This window comes from Muscardinus avellanarius (assembly GCF_963383645.1).
Source record: "Muscardinus avellanarius genome assembly, chromosome: 13".
NCBI lineage: Eukaryota > Metazoa > Chordata > Mammalia > Rodentia > Gliridae > Muscardinus > Muscardinus avellanarius.
The window spans coordinates 14,336,083-14,351,646 of record NC_137799.1 but is presented as its reverse complement, the minus strand read 5'-3'; the positions used below and the strand labels follow the sequence as shown (position 1 = coordinate 14,351,646).

Sequence of the window (15,564 nt, the reverse complement as noted above, 5' to 3'; positions counted from 1 at the left end):
GTTGTTGGCACCATCCAGCCTTGGTTTATGGTTCCTGGGTAGGATAGGGATTGTTCCACCTTGCCCTCAAGCCGGCCAGAGCTGCTCAAGCCTCCAGGGGAGGAGGTCCTCAGACACCCGTAGTGAGTTATTTGGTGGCCCACCCATATCAAAAGGGACCAGATGCTCAGGTTTGGCAAAGACCCCTGGATACACAGATGTTCCTTGCAGCCTCTACTTTTTTTGTGCTTGGAATAACATGCCATAATTTTGATTATGTAGAAATAACATTTATTATCAGAAGCTGGAATCTTTAGCATGTAAAGAATAGACCAGAAAAGAAGGCTTTCTTTCTGAGCTTGGGGTGGGGACAGGCCTCTTCGGGACCCTAATCCAGGGTGGCTGGGCAGAGCACCGCGGCTTCGAGTCCATTGTGCCCCTTTCTGGTCCCGTGCACGTGCGGGATGCGGTGCCCTGCACCCCAGGTCAGAGGTGCAGCGCTCAGATGTGGCAGGACAGGACCCTCCCCGGTTCCAGAGGGCTGGGGGCACTCCGGGCTGCCTCGCCCTGCCGACTCCAGGCCGGGATTTCTCCCGCACTGACTTTCCGGGCCGGTGCCAGCCCCGGCCTCCCGGTCCAGGCCCCCACCGCGGGCCGGCTGCTCCGGAGGGAGGGCGGGCAGGGAGGCGGGGAGGAGTTTGCCGACTTTGTGGGGCAGCTCGGCTTCCTCCCGCGGCCTCATCTCAGAGCGCGGGAGAGCGCGGGACGCCCGCCGGGCTGTCCGGAGCGGCCGATGGGGCCCGAGTGAGCGCCCAGGCCCGGCCCGGTGCCCGGCGGGCGGCAGCATGTCCGCGGGCGGCAACGCCAGGAAGAGCACCGGGAGGTCCTCCTACTACTACCGGCTGCTGAGGCGGCCCCGGCTGCAGCGACAGAGGAGCCGCTCCCGCAGCCGGACCCGGCCCGCCAGGGGTAGGCGCCACCCCGACCCTGACCCGACCCCAGGTGGCCTATCAATGCCCCACCTGATGCCCTGGATCCCATCCATGGTCCTCCTGGTCCTGGACCCCTCTGCCTGACCCCTGTGCCCCAGCCTCTTCCTTCCTTGGGGAAACTGAGGCCCTAGCATCTTCCAATCCCGGTATAAGGCGACTGTAACCCAGGGCTCTCTTTCTTTGCCTCTCAGAGCAGAACTCCTAATCCCACCAAGCCTCAGTTTACCCAGCAGCCTGCACTAGAGTAGCGGAGGTGGATCTGTGTTCCATCACCTTGCCTTCCTGCCCTGACCCCTTAGCTTAGCCACCTTACGCCCTGGCTCCAGTAGGCTTCCCTATTCAGGGGCTTAGCCGCTCCCCAGCTCTTGGGAGGGACTGGCTGGAGAAGGAGCGGGGACTCGCAGGGCCAGGCCAGGGTCCCTCCAGGTGGCCTTTGAAAAGGCTCCTCTCTGCGCAAGAAGGCAGGATGGGGCGGAGGCGGAGGTGTGTGTTAGCATCTTTTTTTCCAGTAACAGGATCCTGGGCTGGGAACGCAGTGATCCAGGGGGCTGCCGGGTGGGGGCCCGGACTTCCTTTCCTGGCTGAGTGGAAGTGAAGCTGCCTGGGAGGCCAGGCCAGGCAGAGACCTTGGGGAGCCTGGAGTTTTGCAAAGGCAAGCCCCACTGGGGGGGGCCCAGGGTGCGGAGGGGGCCCCCCTGGAGGGCTTAGTGGAGAGCCAGCCTGTCTATCCCATCAGCTATCTCAGGAAGTGGGAAGGCTGGCCTGGTGCCCGCAGAGAGAGATTGGGCACGAAATCCGAAATCTGGCAGGCCCGGGGAGTCAGGTTCCCACCGGTCTGTTGCCCTGAACCTTGGTGTTCTTGTTAGTTTGGGGACAGTGAGGCAGGCAGACAGTGAGCAGTATGCTCCTCTCTCCACGCCCCAAAATGGGGAGACTGTTCCCACAGTCAGGGCTGGACGGCAATGTCCAGGGCTTCATCAGGAAGTAGTGAGTCCCCCGTGCACGGAAGAGTTCAAGTTGAGGCTGGGAGTGTGCACAGGTGTGTGCTGGGAGCTCAGTTCCCAGGGACTTAGAGCCTGTGATTCCCCCACCCAGGCCTGGCCCTTCCTGGAATGGCCTCGGGCTACTCCCAGCCCCCAGGCTTGGTCTGGCAGACCAGAGATCTGGGCTTAAGCTTTGAGACTTTGGGCAAGCCGCCTCTCCCTCCTGACCTCAGTTTTCTCGGCTATAAAATGTCAGTAGCTGTAGGTAGAGGGTTCATTGAAGAGACAGGGTCATGCTGGGAGAAACTGGAGGTGTGCAAATGCCCCATCTTCCTTTGGCCGCCAGGGCCTCTCCTGCATGCGCGATGGACCCTCGCTGAAGGCTCTAAGAGGATCCAAGCTTTCTCCCTGCTCAGGAGCCCGCTGGCAGGGACCCGCCCCAGTGTGTCAGCCCTGGCCCCAGGCTTTGTCTCCGGTTCACAGCCTTGAGATGTCTCAGGACAGAAGTTGTGTCTGGAGACAGGGCGAGAGCTTCTCAGAGGAGGCAACATTGGACCAGGTCTCAAAAGATAGATCCGATCTCCCCTGGCAGAAGGCACGATTGAGACGCCCAGCTGGGTGCAGGTCCCACTCTGCAGACGACTGTCCTTTGGCTGGTTACCTCTCTAAGCCTTGCTGACCTCATGAGACAAATGGTGGTGACAGGGTCCCATGTGGGTGGGGAGCTGGAAGCCTGTTCCTGGGGCCAGAGCCACAGGGGAGCTTGAAGAAGAGGAGCAGCCCATAATAGGCCAGGAACAGGGGAGCATTCTGGGTATCCTAAATGGAGTGTCTCGTGGTGGGAAGGGCAGGGCACAGGGGTGTGGGCTGATCATGGTGAGTAAGAGCTAGGGGCAGGTGCGAAGTGGAGGCTGGCTCCCGGTGGGGGTGTCTAGTGGAGCTGTGGACCTCCTTCCAGGACACCCCAGCACTTGACCTGCCCTCACCAGTGCCCGCTGGCCTCTGCCACTAGCAAGGAGGAAAAATGGCCAGGAGCTTGGATGTGTGTTCAGAAATAGAACAGCAAAGGGAGGACGTGGGTGGTGGGCACTGAGCCAGGCTCCTCCCTTCCCCGGGCCTCAGTTTCCCCACATGAAGAATAGGCAGAAAGATGTCCAAATTGGGCACGAAGCTTGGACAAGTTGGAAACAGTGACCTTTGGATGGTGAGGTCATCTGGCCACGTCCCATTGTGGTGTGTGACCCTGAGTTCACTGGAAGGCTGGGCATGGCGGGGTCTGATCTCCAGAAGGGTGTCACCAACCAGAGTGTCTCGCCACCTATGACCAGAGTTGAGCAAAGCTTCGCCTCTGCCTCTATCCTGTAAAGCCCTGGACCATTCATTCAACCATCAGAACCTCCCTGGTACCTGTGGTGTGCACGGCTTCAGCCTGAACGCCTTCTCCAAGTCCCTGTTATTGGGAAACTGATTTATTGGGGTGCACTAGGGCCCAGGACCCTTCCTGGGGGACAGAGCAGTATTTGGCGGGAGACAGGGGTCTGCTTCTAGCTCAACCATGAACCACCTGGTTCAGTCTCCCCATTGGTCATGTGGAGCTGACCTGCTCTGCTGTCCCCAGGGCAGGAGAGATCTTGAGAGGCCCACAGCTGGTTTCATTCTTTTATCTGAGGTTTTCCAGGCCCAGCCTTGTGTGGGCCCTGCCTGGGTGCTGGGTGTTTGGTGGGTATTTTTCCAGGGATGTCCAAGTCCTTGTCCATGCCCCCACATATCTCTGGGTTTTATTTAGCCCTATGTCTTGCCAGCCGTGTGTCTCCCAAATCCCCACCTGTCAGGATCTGCTGGGGCATCAGGATGGGGTTCCCAGGAGCCCTCTAATACATTTTGTAGACTGGCAGTGAGGGGCCACCCAAAGGTGCCTAGAAGGGCTGGGGCTGACCTCCTGGCCTGGTGGTCCCCTCCCAGGGCTCAGAATATGACATTTGGACACTGGGGTCCACAAGGGCACACACTGAAGTGCATGGGGCCGTGGCCTGTCCAAGGCTACCTTCAAGAGCTTGGTCCGGAACCCAGGGCTCCTGGCCTCTATGAGGGTGACAGGTTGGGGAAGGTGGTTCCTCACTTGGTGCCACATCTGGCGCCTGTGTGTAACGCTCAGGAGCCTGGAGCTGCAGCCTTTCCGGGGTCTCTGGCTTTTCTAAAACCTGCCAGGAGGCCTCTGGGACAACAGCTTGGACTATGAGCTGGACAAGCCTGAGGTTGGGGGCTGATTGTATCTTGCAGCCCCCTAATCCTCAAATATCCTCCAAGGGTCCACAGCATGTGGTTCTGCCTCTGCCTTGGACGAGGGGGTTGTGATCACCGCCTCTCCTGCCCCTGTTCCTGGTGACGCACAATCGCTTTGTGGCTCGGGCCCGGCCTCTCCGGCCTCTCCTCGCTCTTGCATACCCTAGGGACTGGGCCGCTCACTCCCCATATGGGGTGTAATAAGGGTCAGCACGGTGCCTCCTGCCTCGACTCCTCCAGCAGCGAGCTGAGCTCAGAACCCGCTTCACTTAGTGCCCAGGACACGGCTGCCAAGTAGCTAGCGTATTAGCCTCATTTTAGAGACAAGAAGCCGCAGCCCAGAGAGTGAGAGTCTTGCTGAGGCCACGCAGCTTTGAAATGGCAGAGCCCAGCTCTGCCCAGCTCTGCAGCCTGGGCTTCGCCTTGGTAGCCGTGGTCACACTGAGCTTGAGGTCAAGGCCTGGACTTTGACAAGGCCGCCGCCCGTTCTGCTCTCTGAATTGCACAGCCGGCGGCTCCAACAGCAGTTTGTGGGCCTCTTCTCCCATAACCCTGGCTATAACTTGGGAGGAAGGCAGGGGAATGGCTCTATTGGCCTCTCTAGGGAGTCATTCCTCCCGGTCGGCTTCCTCACCTCCTGGCCCAGGTCTGCTCTGGCCTCTGCACTCTGCTCCCAGTGCCCTGCCAACCATGCCATCTCCCCGGCCGTTCGCAGGTCTCAGGGCCTCTGCCCATCTCTCCCTAAGTTCTTTAGAGCGGGGAGCATGTTGGGCTGAGGTCCCTGAGCGGGGCAGAATCCTGAGGCCCACTCCTCAGCGCTCTCTAGGTCTTTGAGGGAGGCCAGAGGCGCCAGTTGCCTGCTGGGATACCAGCCTCTCCCTGGCCCGTCCGCATCCCCTCTTATAAGAAGATAATAGCTGCCTTTCACCACGCTGAGCGCGGCCACCACGCTGAGCGTGGCCAGCCCTGCGCCAGGGACCTCCCCGGCCACCTCACATCGTGGTTAACTCTCCAGGCCTCCTTGAAGGTAGGACCATTATTACTTGCCTTCGCAGCGAGGAATCTGAGCTCGGGGTGGTGACGCAATGGTGCATGGCTCAGACCCAGGCCACTGAGCTCCGGAGCCCAGGAGCGCCACCAGTGACACTGAGCATGGGGGATTGAGCCTAGGGGCATTTTACCTCCAAGCTACACCTTTAGCCCTTTTTATTTTTCAAATTTTGAGACAGAGTATCACTCAGTTGCTGAGGCTGGCCTCAAACCTGCAATCCTCCTGTCTTAGCCTCCCAACTCCTGGGATTACAGGTGTACGCCACCAGGCCAGGCCTGGCTTCTGGGATGTGCCCTTGATCTCAGCGCTCAGGTGGAGAGTTCCAGGGGCTCCATCTGTGCCCATTTCTATCTGTATTTGCTGAGACCTGGAGGTGCAGAGAGGAGGGGCTGGGAGTCTGCTGCAAGAGGAAGTTGGCTGGCTTGGAACATGTGGTATCGCGTGGTTCCAGTACCAGGACCCAACTGTTCCCTTTGACAGCTGGAGAAACTGAGGCCCACAGAACCAAGGCCTTGAAGTTACCTACAGACACCGAGGGGACATGCTGCCTGGAGCCCAGATCCCTTGCTTCCTATTTCGGTATTGATTTTGTTCATTGCTTTTGCTAAGATTAGCCCAGAGAGGGAAACTGAGGCATCTGGGTCCCTTGTCGGCTCTTCTTGGGGGGAGAGAACAGGGATGGAATTCCTGCGCAACTCCACACAAACACGCTCACATCCTGGCCTGCATGTGTGTTTTGCTTTAGAAACAACATGAAGCCTTTTGACTATTTTTAAAAGAAAAGCAGCGCCGTGATATTTCCCCTGCACCTTCCTCTCGGGGCCACTTGGTTAAATGTCAGGAAAGGGAGAGTATTTCCTGGTCAGGAACATTCAGAGCTTGCCGGGAGCTGAAGTTTTGTTTTGCATCAGCCGGTATGCGGGGAGTCTGTCGGTCCCGGGAAGGTCGTGCCTGACGGCAGCTGGGGGGTTGAGCGGGAGCAGGCGAGATGCCTGCGTGTCGGGTACCCGCGCTAGGAGTGGCGGGGTGGCTATTTTTAGCCATCCCCATGCAGTAGAGGCGTTTCAACGTTTGTTCAATATTTAATTATCCATCTGAAATTGGCCCACGTGGCCTTGAGTTTGGAAGCAGCGCTCTGTGCCGTGATTCCTTCGGCTTGTATAAATAAGGAAGCCAGGGCAATCTCAGTACCCTTTCAAATAAAAATAACAGGGAAAAAAGTAGACGGGCTCAGCTCTTTGGTCTAGACAGACGCTTTCTCTGTTAGCAGAGACGGCTCCCTGAGGGTGTCCATCTTGCCCTTGGACGCGAGGCTTGGGTTCTGCAGCTGTGTGGGTATTTGGAATGGGTTTCCTCTCTTCGCCCCATCCCTGTGTTGTCTTTGACAGCTGCTGGGGACCCGAGTGGTGGTTTGGGGATTTTGCTTTTGGAAGTCTTGTTAGCTTTTATTTTCCTCTTCTCTTCTGCCAGAGTACTGGCGGCACCTGGGCCGTGAGATTTCCTTTCCGTGGCCTGTGGAGGTGGCGCGCCGAGGTAGCCTGCAAGAGGAAGGCCAAGCACGCCGACGTAGACGTAGCGCACAAGAGGAAGGTTAAGCCGGGTGCGGAGGTGCTCGCCTGGAATCCCAGGACTTGGGAGGCTGAGACAGGTTCAAGGCCGGTGTGTGGTAATTTAGTGAGGCCCTGTTTTGAAACAAAATATAAAATAGGGCTGGGGTACCACAGAGTGAGGGAAAGAGAAAGAGGGGATGACAGAGAGAGAGAGAGAGAGAGAGAGAGAGAGAGAGAGAGAGAGAGAAAACACCTTGCAGATGGAAAGATGTGAGGTTGTAAGTTGTGAGCTGTTTCTGGCCAAGGAGGCTTCACAGGAGAGAGCAAGCAGCAGTCAAGTAGGGCTCCTTTTTTTTTTTTTTTTTTTTGGTATGAAGGATGGATCCGGGGGCATTCGACCTCCGAGCTACATCCCCAGCCCTATTTTTTTATTTTTTATTTTTTGAAACAGGGTCTCACTGAGTTGCAAAGGGCCTCACTCAGTAGCCAAGGCCGTCTGTGAACCATGATCTTCCTGTCTCAGCCTCCCAAATGCTGGGATTACAAGCGTGCGCCATCACGCCTGGCTTGTAGGGCTCCTTCTCGGTGCCCTGCTTGGGTTTAGAAAATAGAAGCTAATCAATTGGCAATCTGGAATAGTCTTTAAAAAATGTTATTTTCTGTCCATTTATACCTCTCTTTGGGGGACATGGCGTTCAGCTGTGCGACTTTACACGAGTCACCGAACAGTCTACTCAGAAAGCCTACCCCAAAGACAGCTATGACAAGGTTCTGGGAATCTCCCGGGCAGGTGGCTGACTGGTCGTTACTTTTCAACCAAAGCCTGAGGGGCAAATCGCCAATCTGTGAGGTTGAACTAGAAGTAGGGTGCGATGCCTCTGGGCACTGGAACCTTCCGGATGGTTCTCTCTCCCCAGGGTTGCTACTAGTATGACCAAGTCTCTTCCAGAGCAGTGCTTTAGTAAGCCACCTACTGTGTGCCAGTTCCAGAGGGTCACAGCCAGCCTCTGCCCCTGTGGACATCAGGCTAAGGGAAGGTGCTGGGGAGGTCATCAGGGCCTTGAATGGTGGCCAGGAGTGTGGAACCCCCCCCTCACTGAGCAGGCCAGGAGTGTGGAACCCCCCCCTCACTGAGCAGGCCAGGAGTGTGGAACCCCCCCCCCCTCACTGAGCAGGCCAGGAGTGTGGAACCCCCACCCCGTCCAGCCACTGAGCAGGCCCCAGGAAGCCAAAGGAAGGATTTTTTTTTTTCAGTACTGGGGATGGAATCTAGGAGCATTCTACCTCTGAGCAACACCCCCTGCCTATTTTTTATTCTTTATTTTGAAACCGGGTCTCACTGAGTTGCAAAGGGACTCACTAAGTAGCTGAAGCTGTTTTTGAACAGCGATCCTCCGGTTTCAGCCTCCCGAATGCTGGGATTACAAGAGTGCGCCACCACGCCCGGCCAAAGGAAGGATTTTGGACATAACAGTGACAGTGATGCTAGGATCGCTGTTCCTTGAGCACTCCTGGGGTGCCAGGTGACCTCCTGAGTCTGTTCCCTGTACCAGGGCGCTAAGCTCTCCTTCCCACGGACGCCATACTTAGATCTATTTTGTGGGCTAGAAAACTGCAGGTCCAGCTGAGTGTGGTGGTGCACGCTTGTCATCCTAGTACTAGGGAGACTGAGACAGGAGGCTCGGTTTGCAGCCAGTCTCCGCTACTTCGTGAGGCCCTCCGCAACTTAGTGAGAGCCTGCTTCAAAATAAAGAAGAAAAAAATAGGGCTGGGGGCATAGCTTGGAGGTAGAATGTCCCTGGGTTCCATCCCCAGTACCAAAAAAAAAAAAAAAAAAAAAAAAAGAAAGAAAGAAAGAAAAAAGAAAAAAGAAAAAGAAAGAAATGAAAAGAAAACTAAGAAAACTACCTTCTCCCCCCCCCCCCCCCAGCAACAGGGGGATGGCTGATGGTTTGCTGGCCACCTCCCCCCACTGCTGGCCATGCCCCCTCCCTTCTGGCTGTTCCCCTCCCTTCTGGCTGTTCCACTGCCGCCCCGGTGGGACAGCCAACCCTCCCCATGCTTCCCAGGGTTGTGATTTAGCACCAAGTGAGGCTGGAGTGGGGCAAGGGGAAGGGAGCCAGAGTGGGTATCAGTGGTCCTGGGCGACTGTGACCATCCAGGTGCCGGGCCTGGCCTGGCACCGTGGAGAAAGGCAGTTTGGGCTTTGAAGGGGGCCTTGGGGAAGTATCCGGGAGGAGCCAGAGGTGATGAGGGTCTGGAGGCCGGCCAGGAGGTCACGCACACTTTGGGGAGGGGTCCTCGAGGATGCCAGGAGCTGGGTCAGAGATGTCAGAGAGCAGGTTGGGAGAAGCTAGCAGGAGGAGGCTGCACTCTCTGGGACTGGACTCTGCCACCTTTTCTCTGGCCTGCAGCAGAATAGGAGCCTAAGGCCATCATAAGGGGTTTCCCGTGACATCTGTTCTGTTCTAGCCCCTCTGCTCTCTTTGTTCCGGTGTTAGAAGATTTCTTTCAAGAGATAGGAGATGGTGATTGTTTAGGCCAGGCCTCAGGCAAGACAAGAAGTCAGAGCTTGATGTCGCCCAGTTTAGTAAGTGTTAAGCTGCCCCATAGTTTTTGTTGTTTGGTTTGCTTTGGGTTCTGAGGACTGGAGCCAGGGATGTTCAGCCTCTGAGTTTGTTTTGAAACTGGGTCTCTAAATTGTTGAAAGGTCTCGCTAAATTGCTAAGGTTGGCCTCAAGCCTGCGATCCTCTTGTCTCAGCCTCCCAGGTACTGGGATTATAGGCGCACAGCACCGTGCCCAGCCTCTTTCTCGCTTAGAAATAAAATGATTGAGGTACAGCAGGAGTTACTAAAGTATGGCCCATGAGCCAAAGCCATCCCTCACTCGTGTGTGTGTGTGTGTGTGTGTGTGTGTGTGTGTGTGTGTGTGTGTTTGGTGGATTGAACATACGGGTACTCTATCTCTGACCTACATATGAAAAACAAACGGCAAAGGAGACGGTCAGCCTTCGGGATGGGTCCACCGGCCCTGGAAAGGGATCGGCCCCAGCTTGGCCGTTGGAGTCCTCTGGGTTCCAGGGAGGAAGTAGTCCTGTTAAGCCAGTACTTTGGGGGTGGGACTAAGTGTGGGAACGCTGCTCCTCTCGCGAGATACTGCTTGCGGGGGGGCAGAGTTGGCTTCCTGCTCACAGAGGTCACGTGGGGGAGGGACCCCGACTTATCATCATATACCTGCAGCCCTATTTTCTTCTTTAAATTTTTGAAATAGGGTCTTGCTAATTTGCTGAGAGTCTCACTAAATTTCTAAGTCTAGCTTCAAACTAGGAATCCTGCTGTCTCAGCCTCCCAAGTACTGGGATTATAGGTGTGTACCACACACCTGCACCCCCCCCCCCCACGTGTTTTTATTACATTTTTAAATGGCTGGAAAAAAATTAAAGGAAGAATAATTTGAATAATTTCTTTCTTTCTTTCTTTCTTTCTTTCTTTCTTTCTTTCTTTCTTTCTCTTTTCAAGTACTGGGTATTTGACCTAGGGGCTATATCCCCATTCTATTTTTTATCTTGAAAAAGGGTCTTGCTAAGTTGCTGAGAGTCTAAGTTGCTGAGGCTGGCCTTGAACCAGCAATCCTCCTGCCTCAGACTCCCAAGTACTAGAAACACAAGTATGCGCCCACTGGAAGAATAATATATATTATATATATAATATATATAATATATGTAATATATATTATATATACATATATTATATATGTATATATAATATATAATATATATTATATATGTATATATGTATGTATATTATATATATTATATATATTGCGGGTCTGGGGATGGAACCCAGGGGCATTGTACCTTCTAGCTACACCCCCACCCTATTTTTTATTCTTTATTTGGAAACAGGATCTCACTGAGTTGCAGAGGGCCTCACTAAGTAGCTGAGGCTGTCTGTGAACCGTGATCCTCTGGTCTCAGCCTCCCGAATGCTGGGATTACAAGCATGCGCCACCGCACCTGGTGAAGAACAATATTTTTAACACGTAAAATTCCAACGCCAGTGTCTTTATTTAAGGCTTTAACAGAATCCAAGTATATCCATTCATTTACAAATGGTCCATAGTCGCTTTGCACCATGGAGAGGCCAACTTGGATGGTTGAGCCAGAAACCATATGGGCAGGGGAACCCCAAATATCTACTATATGGAGATTTGCTGGCCCCTGAGATAAAGCCGTAGCTGCCATCCTCTCTACCCCGGGAATGACCAGTCCCCTGGAAGCGGTGTGTGTCCTGCCCACGTCTGCTTTATGCTTTTACTACATGTACCTAGGCTTCAAAATATGTAGGACTGCACTGTGCATTTCCAAAATGGATATATAGAAATCGTTCTCAGCACAGAGGCACAAACACGTATCGTAAGGACGCCCTTACTTTCCCGGATTCCAACAGCGCAGTAAATGTCAGCTCTCTATTGTCCTGGGTGAGGCCTGGCAGCCACACCGAGGTACAGGAGAAAACAGGAATGAAAATGGAGAGGTGACACTGCAGGCTGAAATCACTAGACACCTTTGGAAAATAGAGGGAAAAAATCAGTCTGCGGGGCCAGAGAAGGCTTCGGGCTAGTCAACTCATCCTTGGAGTAATCCCGAAGTCCAGAGTTTTCTGGGAGGCTGGGGATTCTTTGGGAGTGAGACACCTCTCAAGATGCACTGGGAGCATGTGTTGTTAAAAGCAGATGGTAGAGCCGGGCGTGGTGGCACACCCCTAGGATCCCAGTACTTGGAAGGCTGAGATAGGAGGACTGGCAGGTTGGAAGCCAGCCTCAGAAACTTAGCGAGGCCCTCAGCAACTATTTTAGAAAAAGGAAAAAAAGCCGGGCGTGGTGGCGCACGCATGTAATCCCCGCGCTTGGGAGGCAGAGACAGGAGGATCGCGCAGGTTCGAAGCCAGCCGCACGTGCTGGCTTAGGAGACCCTGTTTCCAAATAAAAATGTAAAAAATAGGTCTGGGAGTGTCGCCTGGAGGTAGAAGGGCTTCCAGGAACCCCAGTCCCACCAAAATAAATAAATAAATAAATAAGTAAATAAATAAATGTCATATAAAATGCTACTAGGGTTATAATGGTAATTACTCAGGTTCAACCTAATTCTTATCGAAGATATCTGAACAGCAGAACACCCCTAAGTCCAATCCCAGTACCACAAAAAAAAAAAGAAAAAAAAATAGGACTGGGGTGTAGCTCAGAGATAGAATGCCCCTAGATTCAATAATCCCCAGTGTGAGATATACACAGAACAGTTGTTAAGTGTTGGGGTATAAAGAAGGGCTGGCAAGAAAGGCCCTGGACGCTGAGCGGTCTGAGGGTTTCCACTGGGCTGTGGGCGCAGCTGGGGTCGTGTGCTCTTGCTGGGGCCTGTGCGGAGGCCTCCACAGGGTCCCGGGATGTTGCTGGCTCTCTACGGCTCCATCCCACCTCCTGAGTGCCAGCCCCAAGCCAGACCCCTCCGGGTTCTTTCTGCAGAGCTGCCCTGCCCGTCGCTCACCCTGCGCTGTGTGGAAGACCCTCAGGACAGGGACAGGGGCCTGGCACCGAGCCCCTCACAGCGCCCCGCACCCCCACTCAGAGGCAGCGGACGGTGTTGACAGCGCGCACTGCCTCGGAGCCTGTGCTGGAGCCGGAGACAGCTTGAACCCTTGATGGCAGTTGTATTTGAGAGACAGCAAGCTGTCGCGTTCCGCGGCCGCGTGGCTCCGTCCCTTCCCCAGCCCAACGTCTGTTGTGAAAACAAAATGTAAAGTCCTGGGAGACGGCCATGGCTCTTTCTGCCTCAAAGCTGGGGTGCGGGGCCTGGGGAGGGGGACAGGGATGGCTTGGGGAAGTGGCCAGAACAGGGAGGACACTGGTCCCGAGTGACCAGGGAGCCGCGCCCCTGGCTCATCTCTACACAGTGCCTCCTGTCCCCAAGTGGGGCATCCCTCGGCCTCAGAGAGCCTGCCCTTGGGCCTGCCTTCAGTGTCCCCTAGCCACGTGGTCATGACATGGGCCTCAGTTTCCTCCTGTGAAAACTGGAGCTGATGTTTCTTATTTCAGGAGTCAGTTTTAAGATAGAAGCTGGGCATGGTGGTGCAAGCCTGTAATCCCAGTACTTGGGAGGCTGAGACAGGAGGATCGCAGGTTTCAGGACAGCTGAGAGTAACTTAATTGGGACCCTGTTTCAACAAAACAAAGCAACCAAAAATAAATAAATAAAATAAAAATTCTGAGGGTGAATCTCGGAGGTAGAATGCCCCGGTTAAATTCCCAGTACCAAAAGACAAAAGAGAAAAAATACAGAAAGATACACACACGGCCTGGTGAGTGTCTCTCTAGATCTGTCTCCACGTTTTCTGGAGGGCCATTTTTATTACATATAGATAGCCAGTTGTTCCAGCACTGTTGGCTGAAAAAAAACCCCTTATCTTTTCCACCATCAATTTACCTTGGCACTCTTTTCGAAAATCAATTGCCTGTATGTGCGTGGGCCTATTTCTGGACTCTCTTCTGTCCCATTGATCTCATGTCTTATCCTTATGCTAATCCCACGCCGTCTCGTTTACATTAGCCGCATTCGAGAGACTGTAAAGTACATCTTGAAACCAGTTAATGTAAGTCCCCCAACCATTTTCTTCTTCTTCGAGCCTGATCTGTTATTTGAAGTCCTTTGCTTTGCCATCTAAATTTTAAATTGAGCTTGTCGGTGTCTTTGCAGGCTTGCTAGGATTTTGGTTGGAATTTCATTGAATCTATAGGTCAGTCTGGAAAAAATGCTGTCTTGACAACACTGAGCCTTCAAATCCTTGAATAAATGGTGGATTTTTCCATTTACCTAGGTCTTCATTAATATCTTTCAGCAGTGTTTTTTATTTATTTATTTTTATTTTTTGGTTGTACTGGGGGTGGAACCCAGAGGCTTTCTACCTCCGGGCTATACTCTCAGACCTATTTTATATTTTATTTGGAAACAAGGTCTCACTAAGCAGCTGAGGCTGGCTTCGAACCTGTGCGATCCTCCTGTCTCAGCCTCCCAAGCGCGGGGATTACAAGCGTGCGCCACCAGGCCCGGCCCAGCAGTGTTTTTTTTTATAGTCATTAACCTTATCTGTGTTAAATTTGTTAACTTTTTGAGCCTGTCATGGTGGTGCACGCTTGTAATCCCCGTACTTGAGAGGTTAAGACAGGCGGATCGCAGGTTCAAAGCCAACCTCAGCAATTTAGTGAGACCTTGTTTCCAAATAAAAAATAAAATAGGGCTAGGGGTATAGTCTGGAGGTAGAATGGACCTGTTTCAATCCTAGCACCACAAGTGTGCACGCGCGCGTGCGCACACACACATACACACACACACACACACACCCCAAAATTTTGTTGATTTTTTTGATGCTCTTTATTTTTCGTTTTTGTTTATGATACTGAGGATTGAACCCAGGGTTTGAATTTAAGCACTCTGTCATACAGCTATCTCCAGCTCCTTTTGAACTTTTAATTTTTTTCTTTTCTTTTCCTTTCTTTCTTTCTTCCTTTCTTATTTTGCAGTACTGGGGATGGAATCCAGGAGCATTCTACCTCCGAGTGACACACCCAACCCTATTTTTTATTTTTTATTTTTTATTTTTTATTTTTTATTTTGAAGCAGGGTCTCACTGAGTTGCAAAGGGCCTCACCAAGTAGCTGAGGCTGTCTATGAACCGTGATCCTTCTGTCTCAGCCTCCCAAATGCTGGGATTACAAGCGTGCGGCACCACGCCCAGCATTGAACTTTTAATTTCGAGACAAGGTTTTGTAAATTGCTCAGCCCTGCCTCAAACTTCGATTCTCCTGTCTCGGACTCCAGGGAGGCCGAGGCCCCGGGGAGGCCCCGGGATGGCAGGTGTCACTGTGCTTGGCTGGTGATCGGTCTTGATCTCTGTGAAGGGCCTGAGATTTTTACCCCCCTTGCAGGCTAGCGAGGTAGCTGGCAGCTTCGGGGTGCAGGCGGAAGGCGGGAGACACCTGTCACCGTCCGAGACTGTGACCTGCGAGTCATGGCCGACGAGGCGACTTGAGTTCATGTTGTCGCTGATTCCTCTACCACACAAGTACCTAGCTATTCTAAAACATAAAATAATCTATTCTAGAACATAAAATGGTGATCTATTATAGGACATAAAACGATCTGCTCTGCTGTTTTTCCAATATAACCTCATATCCCTTACAGGATCTGATATATAGTCTATGAGTCAACTGTTCCTTAAGCTAAAAATTACACAAAGAACTGAAACACAGATTTGCTTTGGTATTACATCATTAAATTAGGAGTTTGGTGATTATTTAAAACTTGAATTTCACGTTGTCAAATACAGGAAGGTAAAGAAAGTTTAAAAATTATATGTAAAAATGAAGCCGGATGTGGTGGCACACGCCTGTAATCCCAATACTTGGGAACCCAAGACATGAGGGTCACAGGTTCGAGGCCAGCCTCAACAAATTAATGAAACCTTGTTTTAAAAATAGAATTGAAGCCGGACGTGGTGGCGCACGCTTGTAATCCCAGCATTCGGGAGGCTGAGACCTAGAGGATCGCGGTTCGCGGACAGCCTCAGCTACTTAGTGAGGCCCTCTGCAACTCAGTGAGACCCGGTTTCAAAATAAAGACTAAAAACTAGGGCAGGGGGTGTAGCTCAGAGGTCAAATGCCCCTGGGTTCCAT

The 15,564-nt window shown here is 53.0% G+C and overlaps 1 protein-coding gene across 3 annotated transcripts in view; it reads left to right on the top strand.

Moving 5' to 3' along the window:
• The window catches only part of DAB2IP (DAB2 interacting protein), a gene marked incomplete at both ends in the record, with an annotated part of 197,698 nt that overhangs the window by 73,899 nt on the left and 108,235 nt on the right, over positions 1-15,564 (top strand). The window contains one exon of one of the 3 annotated variants that reach the window (XM_080708711.1): positions 825-948. The exons of the other annotated variants lie outside the window; for them this stretch is intronic. Within the exon in view, the coding sequence (XP_080564837.1) occupies positions 825-948 (124 nt within the window). Of the gene's footprint in view, positions 1-824; positions 949-15,564 lie in introns of those variants that run through there. 3 annotated transcript variants of the gene reach the window in all.